The sequence below is a fragment of the Somniosus microcephalus genome, chromosome 31 (assembly GCF_052327205.1).
Source record: "Somniosus microcephalus isolate GS21.2 chromosome 31, FLI_Smic_1.0, whole genome shotgun sequence".
In the NCBI taxonomy this organism is placed as follows: domain Eukaryota; kingdom Metazoa; phylum Chordata; class Chondrichthyes; order Squaliformes; family Somniosidae; genus Somniosus; species Somniosus microcephalus.
Window position 1 is genome coordinate 32,397,164 of NC_141017.1, and position 11,690 is coordinate 32,408,853.

The 11,690-nt window shown below is 46.9% G+C and overlaps 1 protein-coding gene across 1 annotated transcript in view; it reads right to left on the reverse strand.

Moving 5' to 3' along the window:
• notch3 (notch receptor 3) overlaps positions 1-11,479 on the reverse strand; it is a 433,532-nt gene extending 422,053 nt beyond the window's left edge. Inside the window, exon 1 of the mRNA XM_085971744.1 lies at positions 10,985-11,479. Within this exon, the coding sequence (XP_085827870.1) occupies positions 10,985-11,141 (157 nt within the window). The 5' untranslated portion in view covers positions 11,142-11,479. The remainder of the gene's footprint in view (positions 1-10,984) is intronic.
• Positions 11,480-11,690: the final 211 nt, after the last annotated feature.

The following is an 11,690-nucleotide window of genomic DNA, read 5'->3' on the forward strand; positions in this document are numbered from 1 at the left end:
TGCGCTGCCACCGATGACGTCATCGGTGTGCGCAGCGCCTCGCTACCGCCCCGATCGCGATATTTGGTCGCGCCCGCCTCTATAACGCGGTCGCAAATCGCGCCCGGTTCATGGGGCCTACCTGTGGCGGCAGTGGCGCAAATTAAGGTGGAGGTGCGGGGCGGTCATTTTTTTCGGTGGCCGCCTGCCAGCACCTCCGCCACCAGCCTCCTGATCCCCCCCCCCCCCCGGGCAGTGCCGGCTGTGTCCCGAGGGCCCGGCACTTCTCCTCGGTGCCGGGCTCTTTTGCCGGCACTCGCGATCGGTCATCGCGCTGGTGCAGGCCCCTCCCCCTTAAGAAGGGGAGGAAGGCCTGCAGTGCCGCAGCGCGCCATGCCGCAGCGTGTGGCGCTGCGGCACGTAGCGCTGCGATATTCAGTTTCAGCGCCCTAAGAGGGACGCGGGGCGCCTCGAGCAGCGCCCCGCGTCCCTCTTGGGGCGCTCAAACTGAATTTCCGGCGGTCGCAACTGCTCCGATTGCAGCGGTAATTCCGGCGCCCAGGCGAGCTTGGCGCCCCGTTTGGGGCCCCACCGAATTTCTAGGCCAATGATTCACAAACCAGCACATCAATGAGGACAGAGTGGTAAGAATGTGGAACTCGCTACCACAAGCAGTAGTTGAGGCGATTAGCATAGATGCATTTAAGAGGAAGCTGGATAAACACAGGAGGGAGAAAGGAATAGAAGGTTATGCTGATAGGGTGAGATGAAGTGGGGTGGGAGGAGGCTCGTGTGGAGCATAAACACCGGCACGGACCAGTTGGGCCGAATGGCCTGTTCTGCGCTGTAGACTCTATGCAATTCTATGTAAAAACAAACTCTGATACACACACTAGCTCATCTACTGGAAAACTCACCAATTGACAAAACAGAACATCTACCAGAAAACTCAGTGAAAACACACACCAGCGCAGGTACTAGGGTGGGGCCGATTAGGAGATCTTCTTGTGGGCATGGTTGAGGTACTAAATAAATATTTTGTATCTGTCTTCACTATAGAAGAGGATGCGGCCAATGTCACAGTAAAGGAGGAGTTAGAGAAATTGGATAGGATAAAAATAGATAAAGAGGAGTTGCTTAAAAGGTTGGCAGCACTCAAAGTAGAAAAGTCACCCGGTCCAGATGGGATGCATCCTAGGTTGCTGAGTGAAGCAAGGGTGGAGATAGGGGAGGCTCTGGCCACAATCTTCCAACTATCCTTAGATATCAGACGGGATGGCTGAAAATGTTACACTCCTGTTCAAAAAAGGGGAGAAGGATAAACCTGGCAACTACAGGCCACTCAGCCTAACGTCAGTGGTGGGGGAACTTTTAGAGACAATATCCAAGAAAAAATGAATTGTCACTTTGAAAAATTAGCTAATAAATTAAAGCCAGCTCGGATTTTTTAAAAGGCAAGTCGTGTTTAACTAACTTGATTGAGTTCTTTGATGAACTAACGGAGAGGGTTGACGAGGGAAATGCAGTTGACGTTGTGTACATGGACTTTCAAAAGGTGTTTAATAAAGTATCACATAACAGATCTGTTAGCAAAATTGAAGTCTATGGGATTAAGGGGCATTGGCTGCGTAGATATGTAATTGGCTAAGAGACGGATGCAGAGAATCGTGGTGAACGGTTGTTTTTCAGACTGGAGGGAAGTTTACAGTGGTGTCCCCTAGAGGTCGGTATTACGACCACTGCCCTTTTTGATGTTTTAATGACCTGGACATACACAAATCTTTGAAGGTGGCAAGTTAAGAAGGCGGTTTAAAAATACGGGATCCTTGGCTTTAAACAGATGCATAGAGTGCAAAAGCAAGAAAGTTATGCTGAACCCTTATAAATCACCAGCCAAGGCCCCAGCTGGAGTATTGTGTCCAGTTTCTGGGCACCGCACTTTAGGAAGGGTGTCAAGGCCTTAGAGAGGGTGCGGAGGAGATTTACTGGAATGATACCAGGGAGGCAGGACTTCAGTTACATGGAGAGACTAGAGAAGTTGGGGTTGTTCTCCTTAGAGCAGGGAAGGTTAAGGGGAAATTTAATGGAGGTGTTCAAAATCTTGAAGGATTTTAATAGACTAAATAAGGAGAAACTGTTTACGGTGGCAGGAGGGTTGGAACCAGAGCACAGAGATTTAAGATACAGGAAACTCTTTGGTATCCGGCACCGACGGGACCGGCGTGTTGCCGGTTGATCAAAAATTCCGATGACGGAGAGGGTTATCTACCGAGGCTATTTTTAACAAAGAAAAATAAAAACATCAAGAAATGTGCAGTATACAGTAATTGGGCACTCACCTACAGAATATTGAGTTAAATGGATGGTGGAAGATGCTTAAGTACAGTACTGCCAGTTGAGGGTAATGCAATGCAATGACTACCAGCAGCGTGGGAGACACAGTACCCCTGTAAAATGGCGGATCAGAAGAGACTACCGGCAGCGCGGGAGCGTCAGACTCCTGTTACAGGGGTATTGAGGTGTTCCGACTTCCGACAGCGCCAAGAGACAGCGCCAAGAAGCCGAGTAGTGGCAGTTTGGAGAACTACCCCCACTGACTAACTCGGCCACCGCGGGAGACTCGGACTCGGCAACATTGCCGGTTATTGAGGTGTTGTTTTCGGAGTGAGAATTTTGCCGGTTAATAGAGAATTCCGGACATTTAGGTGCCGTTTAAACGAGAGTTTCCTGTAATTGGCAAAAGAACCAGAGGGGAGATGAGGAGAATTTTTTTTTTATGCAGCGAGTTGTTGTGATCTGGAATGCACTGCCTGAAAGGGCGGATGAAAGCAGATTCAATAAAAACTTTCAAAGTGGAACTGGATAAATACTTGAAGAGGAAAAATTTGCATGGGTGTGGGGGAAGAGCAGGGGAATGGGAATAATTGGATAGCTCTTTCAAAGAGCCAGCACAGGAACAATGGGCCGAATGGCCTCCTTCTGTGCTGTATTAGTCTATGATTTTATTAACACATTTCTGGACAGATACCAGTAAACTCACTGATACACACCAGCACATCTACTGGGGAACTCACTGATACACACACCAGCACATCTACTGGGAAACTCTGATACACGTACCAGCACATCTACTGGGAAACGCTGATACACACACACCAGCACATCTACTGGGAAACTCAGATACACCAGCATATCTACTGGGAAACTCACTGATACACACATCAGCACATCTACTGGGAAACTCGCTGATACACACACCAGCACATCGACTGGGAAACTCACTGATACACACACCAGCACATGTACCAGGAATTGCTCCTCCTCCTTACTCTCTAAATGTTATCAATCTATATTGGGATATTTGAAGTCCCCCATTATTATTACTGTATTATTTTTACATCCTTCTGCAATTTGCTTGCAAATTTGCACCTCCATCTCCTTCCCACTATTTGGTGGTCGATGGGGTACACCCAGCAGCGTAACAGCTCCTGTTCTGCTTCTTAACTCTAACCACATAGATTCTGTCGATGAACCTTTTCCAGGGCTATAATAGTATCTTTGAGCAATACTGCCACCACTCCTACTTTTTTCCTTCTCTATTCCTGAATACATTGCAGGCAGTAATGATAAGTTCCCATTCCTGCCCTAGTTTGAACAATATTTCCGTTATTTCAACCATGTCAAATGGCAACCACATGGCTACTTGTGCCTGCAGCTCACCAACCTCATTTGCCACGTTCCGTGCATTTCTCTACATGCACTCCAACCCCGCCTTAGCCTGCTTAGCATTGCTCCACTGTCTGATTGCTCCGATTTCTGGACCACTCTTTATTTTAATGCTGTTTATCCCTTCCAGCCCTCTATGCGCCTTGTTTCTCCTCTCTGGTGCTTCATTCTGGTTCCCCTCCCGCTGCCAAATTAAGTTTAATCACACCATCCCCCCCTCCGCCCACAGCACAGTACCAGAAAACTCACTGATACACACACCAGCAAATCTATCAGTAAACTCACTGATACATCTAGTGCACGGCAGTGCAGTGGTTATGTTACTGGACGAGTGAGCCAGGAAAAATGTGAGCTCAAATTTCAACCGTGGTCATTTGAGAATTTCAATTCAGTTGAAAGAATCTAGAAATCTAGTATCAATAAAATGTTGGATTATCGTAAAAACCCACTGGTTCACTGATGGCCTTTAGGGAAGGAAGCCTGCCGTCCTTATCCGGTCAGGCCTACATGCGACTCCAGTCCCACACCAACGTAGTGGACTCTTAGCCTAGCAAGCTACTCAGTTGTATCACCGCTACACAGAAGGCGGCCCACCATCACCATCTCAGGGGCAACTAGGGAATGGGCAGTAAATGCCAGCCTTGCCAGTAATTTCCACATCCCGAGAATGAATTTTAAAAAACAAAGCAGCACATCTACCAATAATCTCATGGATACTCACACCTTTGGCATAATTAGCTTCATGTTAAGAACATACAGGAAACTCTCTGTTAACCGGCAAAATTCAGGAGTAGGTTCCGGTAAGTTTTACTTCATATTAGCGACAGTTCCTGGATCTGCGGCTGTGTAACTGGGGTTCCTGCACTTGTTGCTAAGCAACAAGGATGCTTGGTCTGTGGCCGGAGTTCCTGCACCTGTTGCTAAGCAACAGGGAAGCCTGGATTTGTTGCTGTGTACGGAGCTCTCGTACCTTTTAAACTATACCTCTCTGTAATCCAGACGTTTTGATAAACCGGCACCACGCCGGTCCCATTGGTGCTGGATAATAAAGAGTTTCCTGTATTTTAATTAGTTTAGTTGCAATATTTTTGGGTGAGGGGTATATATTTTTCCCAATGTCACTCGTGGGGTTTTTTTAAATTGCTAATTCTACCTGAAATAGCCCAGGTCTACTACTGGGTGAACTTTAATACAAGATTCTATCTTAATATCTGCTTTACTACCTTTCTCCTGAGAAGATGTTACTCAGATGTCTCTGTGCCACGGGCATTGGTAAACTCAAACACATGGCCCTGGGGTGGTAGGAGGAGGGCGGTGCTGAGCTGTTAACCGCAGCAGACAGATGGAGAAAACGGTTCGAGGGCAGCACCCTGGATGGGGTCACAAGCCTCCCAGTTGCAGAGCAAGGACCTACAGTGGGTCACCACCTATCCCTTTCAAGCCAGAATATTGTTTGGCAGAAAAATAGGGGGCGAGAAATAACTGGGCAATGTCGGTTAACAATAGACACTAACTAGCTGGAGTAATGGTGGGGGCATTCTCGCCCGTCCCAGCGTTTGGGAGGGAGGAGAAAGTCATTCCTACTCTTGATCACTATCCAGTGACTCCTGCTGGAAGGGAGTCTGTGTAGACATGATCTGAGGACAAATCAGGGCTAAGCTCTGATGTCACCTCCACCGTTAATTGAATAGTCAACCAATCTTCATCGCCCAGGCACACAAATATGGATCAGCAACCCCAGTCTCTCCACATAACTGGTCCTGCATCCCTAGAACCATTCTAGTAAATCTCCTCTGCACCCTCTGTAAGGCCTTCACATCCTTCCTAAAGTGCGGTGCCCAGAATTGGACACAATACTCCAGCTGAGGCCTAACTGGTGATTTTTAAAGGTTTAGCATAACTTCCTTGCTTTTTTTGTCTATGCCTCTTTTCATAAACCAAGGATCCCGTATGCTTTTTTTTAAAACAGCCTTCTCAACTTGCCCTGCCACCTTCACAGATTTGTGTACCTATATCCCCAGGTCTCTCTGATCCTGCAGCCCCTTTTAAAATTGTACCATTTAGTTTCTATTACCTCCTCATTCTTCCTATCAAAATGCAGCAAGCACTTCACACTTCTGTGCCGTTCCACGTGAGCAGTTAATAAGTTAAGGAACAGGTTCCTCAATGAATGCCAAGGGGGGCTGAGAGAGTGCACAGCAACGTTCCAGTTTAAAGACAGCAGCTGAAATTGCAAATAAATTGGGAAAAATCTGCATGGCAAAAATCGCTGGATCCAAGAACTGCCCCTAACTGGTATAATTGTTACTGTCGATATTACAAGTGAGGCAAATGTTGGAAAGTTAGCAAAAATCAAAGCGCATGGAATTGGAGGCAAGCTATTGACATGAGTAGGCAATTGGTTAGGGGGTAGGAGACAGAGAGTAGGGATAATGGATATGTACTCCAATTGGCAGGATGTGACTAGCGGTGTCCCCCAGGGGCCTCAGCTTTGCCACTTTATTTATCAATGACTTAGATGAAGGAATAGAGAGCCGTAAATCTAGTTTGCTGACAACATCAAGTTACGTGGCACAGTAAGTAGTGTAGAGGGGAGCAGCAAGTTGCAATGGGACATTGATAGATTAAGTGAGTGGGGAAAACTGTGTCATGTGGAGTATAATGTGGGAAAGTGTGAAGTTATCCGCTTTAGACGTAAGATAAATCAGAGTATTTTCTATATGGTGAGAAGCTGAGAACTGTGGAGGACTAGAGAGATTTAGGGGTCCATGTACAAAAATCACTAAAAAAAACTAGTGGACAAGTACAAAAAATAATTTAAAAGGCTGATGGAACACTAGCCTTTATCTCAATGGGGCAGGAATACAAAGGGGTGGAAGTTATGCTACAGTTGTACAGAGCTCCGGTTAGACCCATCTGGAGCACGGCGTTCAGTTCTGGGCCCCGCACCTCAAGGAGGGGTAAATTGGCCTTGAAGTGGATGCAGCGCAGATTCACCAGAATGATACCGGGGCTTAAAGGGTTAAATTATGAAGGCAGGTTGCCCAGCCTGGGCTTGTATTCCCTCGAGTGTAGAAGATTAAGGGATGATCTAATTGAGGTGTTTAAGATGACTAAAGGATTTGATGGGGTGGAGAGAGAGAAACTATTTTCTCTGATGGGAGGGAGTCCAGAACAAGGGGGAATAACATTAAAATTAGAGCCAGGCTGTTTAGGGATGATGTCAGGAATTACTTCTTCTCACAAAGGATCGCGGAAAACTGGAACTCTCCCCCCCACCCCCCGCCCTGGAAAGATGTTGTGGCTGGGGGTCAATTGAAAATGATAAAACTGGGGTGGATAGATTCTTGTTAGGCAAGGGTATTAAGGGTTATGGAACCAAGGCGGGGAAATGGAGTTAAGCTGCAGATCAGCTCTGATCGAATTGAATGGTGGAACAGGCTCAAGCAGCCTGAATGGCCTCGTCCCTGTTCCTATGTTAAAAGTTCGGGCGAATGCAATAGATAAACCAGGATATCAGGAGAATGGATCCCGGATAGGGTGAGGCGTGGCGGCACAGCCCGCTCAGTGCAGGGGCCGAGAGCACCCGGGGGCGGAGGCCCTGTCGACTGTCTCCTGATCACCGGCAGCTCCCTCGGTGAGAGGCACAGAGGAAAAACTTACACAGAATTACACAGGCTTTACAGCTCAGAAACAGACCATTCGGCCCAACTGGTCTGTGCTGGTTTACATGCTCCACACAAGCCTCCTCCCATCTTACTTCATCTAATCCTACCAGCATATCCCTCTGTGGGGGAGAGAGAATCAACGGCACAAATGAACCTGTCACTCCACCGACGGGTTCAGAAAGATTACGGGAGATGTCTGTAAGATGCTGACACATAACAGGAAGGGGCCACCTAACATTGGAGTCTTTTTTAAGTGTTTGTTTTTGGTAACAACAACTTGCATTTAAACAGAAACGATTATAAAACAAATAAGGAAATAGTAGGGCGGGTGACCAAAAGCTTGGTCAAAGAGGTAGGTTTTAAGGAGCGTCTTAAAGAGGGAATTTTTAGCCCAGTGTTCCAATACAAGGTGGGAACACACCGTGGGCACAGCCACATGCAAAGCTTAAATCCACGTTCCCATTAATTTGCGCGTATCTCAAGTTGCTGAGATTCACCGTTCTTGGTGCTCTGATGAAGCATTTCTCACAAATAAGGCAATTAAGTGCTGCGAACAGCCCTTTCCAAACCTCCACAGCCACAAGATGCACACAGGACAAACCAACAACTAAATAAACGCTAATAGAACACAGTTGTCTAAGCTTCATGGGCTGGATTGCCAGGGTTTATAACAACAACAACAACTTGCATTTATATAGCACCTTTAACTTTAACACAGTAAAACGACCCAAGGCGCTTCACAGGAGCGATTATCAAACAAAATTTGACACCGCGCCACATAAGGAGATATTAGGGCAGATGACCAAAAGCTTGGTCAAAGAGGTAGGTTTTAAGGAGCCTCTTAAAGGAGGAAAGAGAGGCGGAGAGGTTTAGGGAGGGAATTCCAGAGCTCAGGGCCCAGGCAGCTGAAGGCACAGCCGCCAATGGTGGAGCGAAGGAAATCGGGGGATGCACAAGAGGCCAGAACTGGAGGAGCGCAGAGATCTCGGTGGGTTGTAGGGCTGGAGGAGGTTACAGAGATAGGGAGGAGAGCATACCATTGATCTGCCCCACCCCCTTTACCCCCGTAGCTCTTTTATTCCCAACTGATGTATGGAGGAATGTGAAGTGTAATTTCTCAAGAGCTCCAGCATTCAGTGATCCGAGCGTCCAAAGGGGCTGTGAGACACGAGGTCTGTCAGTGTCTTCACAAACTGCAGACACAAAGCGTCATGTTAATGTGGAGAGGGGGCGGGAGGGCTGACTCGGGCCAGAGTTTCAGAGGGGACTCGAGCACCAAGTTCAAAAGTCAGATTCCTCGCCGATAGACCAACTTCAACAACAAAAAGAAAGAGACCGCATTTGAATCAATCCACCCACCGCCCCCACCCCTCCCCACACAGTCCTCGTTAGACCAAAAAAGTACCTCTCTCGGCAACTTGTTAAAAAAAATACACTGCTTTTTTACTGAAAAAAGATCCAGGTCATGGAGGAGAAGCAAAAACAAAACAATATTAAAAAAATGGGATTCTTTGCAAGAGCGAATTGTCTGTGCAGCCCCTGCCTCGGGGGAGTGCCAGACAATGGAGCGAGTCAGTGTGCCCTGAATGATGTTCAGTGACAGACGGTGATTTTGCAAGGTCGAGTTTAAGCATTAATGTAAAACAAAAACTAGATGCTGATCCCACACCTCTTTGTATGGGCTCCAGCACTGGGTTTTTTCACAGCTTGTGGACTATTCCAGCCCCCCCACCCCCTCCAGTGTCCCATACACAAAGACTGGGAGAGCCACTTGGACATTCCATCATTCAGGGGTGTGTGTGTGTCTGTCTGTGTGTGTGTGTATGTCTGTGTGTCTGTCTGTGTGTATGTCTGTATGTCTGTGTGTGTGTCTGTCTGTGTGTCTGTCTGTGTCTGTGTGTATGTCTGTATGTCTGTCTGTGTCTGTGTGTCTGGATGTCTGTGTGTGTGTCTGTGTGTGTGTCTGTCTGTATGTCTGTATGTCTCTGTGTGTGTGTCTGTGTGTGTGTCTGTATGTCTGTGTCTGTCTCTGTGTGTGTGTGTGTGTGTGTGTCTGTGTGTGTCTGTCTGTCTGTGTGTATGTCTGTGTGTGTGTCTGTCTCTGTGTGTGTGTGTATGTCTGTGTCTGTCTCTGTGTGTGTGTGTCTGTGTGTGTGTGTGTGTCTGTCTGGATGTCTGTGTCTGTCTGTGTGTGTGTGTGTGTATGTCTGTGTGTCTGTGTGTGTGTCTGTGTGTGTGTCTGTCTGTCTGGATGTCTGTGTCTGTCTCTGTGTTTCTGTGTGTGTGTGTGTGTCTGTATGTATCTGTGTGTGTGCCTGTCTCTGTGTGTCTGTGTGTGTGTGTCTGTGTTCAACTCTGGTTCCCAAGGATACTGAGAGGTGAAGGATTACTCGGTGTATCAGCCCCCGGATCGCAAGCAAATCCCTGCAGCTTTCCATCGCCATCCTTTCCCCTTGGAAACCGCTTCCCTCCCCTCCATTTCAGACAAAAGAACAGTTTTATATTAAAATTTAAAAAAAACATTAAATATACGAAAAGGGAGGGGGAACCCACCCCTCCAGTCCAGATTACCAATACAACTCTCTGCCCAAACATGGCTCAAGGGCATGCAAAACAAATCAACTTCTGAACTGGGATCAAACGGTTCTCAAGCAACAAAAAAAAGCGATTATTCCTCAGCCTAATGTTTCTGCGGTCGTGTTAACATCAGATGACAAGCAGCTGCTGCGATCTCTCCATCTCTTTGGGCTCAGCTTCATATTTAACAAAATCGAAGTGAATTTCACAGATTCACAGATTTCTAGCCAACGCGATTTTTATTTTTTTTGCCCATCTATTTTTGCAAATTTCCAAACGGTGGGTGGGATTCATTCGGCTTCAAAAGAGAACTTAAAACCGTCCCCCCCCCCCCCCACCCACCACCCCAAACTTTGATATAAAGGATTTTTTTTTATTTAAAAAAGCGCCCAGTCGGCAGGCCAAATGCAATGGGCTTCGCCAGTTCAATAATTATTGCAGAAAATCTGCATCCTGTGCAGTAAAAAAAAGAAGCAAACCCCTAAAAAACGGCACAACTGGTCAATTGTAACATGGAAAGGCTGGCTGCACGTTCACAACGAGAGTTCTACTGCAATGTGCCGCTGTGAAAGGCACATCAATCGTGTTCAGTGCAAGCCTTTCTGCGATCATTATTTTTTTTTTAAATTTATTTTACAAACCCAATAACCTCAAATAATAGATAAGAGCTGCATTTTTACAATGTGTTGCACTAAACAAAGGACCGGCTGGCTTGCAAGCAACAAGAAAATAAATAAAACTTCCCCAGAGCCGACTGTGTAACTGGGATCAGAAGTTAGTTTCATTTGTTTTTAAAAAACAAAAAAAGTTACTTGTTGCAGAGAAGGGTCGCTAAGTGCGGTACTTCTGGCACCGCGCTGCATTGAAAAGCACTGATTTTGCAACAACAACAAATCCCACGATCGTCTGGAGTGAATTTTAAAAGAAACAACATGCTTTCTGATTCTCAAATTGTCCCTTATTCACTGCAGACCATTCCGCCACTTCTTGTAATAAAGCCTCCTTGCGCTTTCTCTCCTTAAGTCAAGCCGTACCTCCACTCTCCGTCGCCAGCAAGAGTCCCCAAAGTAAATTCCAGAGTTTTAAATCCCCCATTGCTCGCCGTTTTAACAGTTCAGAGGCTGCCTTCGTTTCCACGATTATTTTTATACATCCATTCAAACGTGGAGCCCAGAACGTCCGAGTTATCATGCATGGGAAGAGACGAGGGTGGGGGGAAACAAAACAACAAAATAATATTGGGGTGTGTGTGTGGGGGGTGGGTAGGGAGGGAGAGGGGAGAGAAAGGGGGGGGGGAGGTGGAAAAAAAAAAGTGTCGGCAGAATCCTGGGTTCGATCCCCCGATCGCGCGGCTCCAAAACTTCAGAACAAACTTTTTGGAAAAGTTCAGCACCGCACGCTGCCTTGATCCGCGAACTGGGCTGTATCCATCCGCCCGGGGAGGGGGGACCTGTCCCTGTCCCGTGTAGACTGCCACCGAATGGGAACCAGTGTCACCCGGGTGGGTCACACTGATGCTGATTCTCAGAACCCCCCCCCCCCACCAGAGAAAAACCCTCCCGGAAGGTTTTTCGTAATCGTTAAGTTTTTGCTGTAAAAAAATTATACTCGCACTACTTCCTCTTAAAGGGAGGAAACCTTTCGTCTCTTTTTTTTCTTTTCAGTCACACTTCGGGAAAGTTTTTCATTAATTAGCCTTCTGTCAAATAAAAAGGCGGCGATTTCGCTTTAGCCATGTTT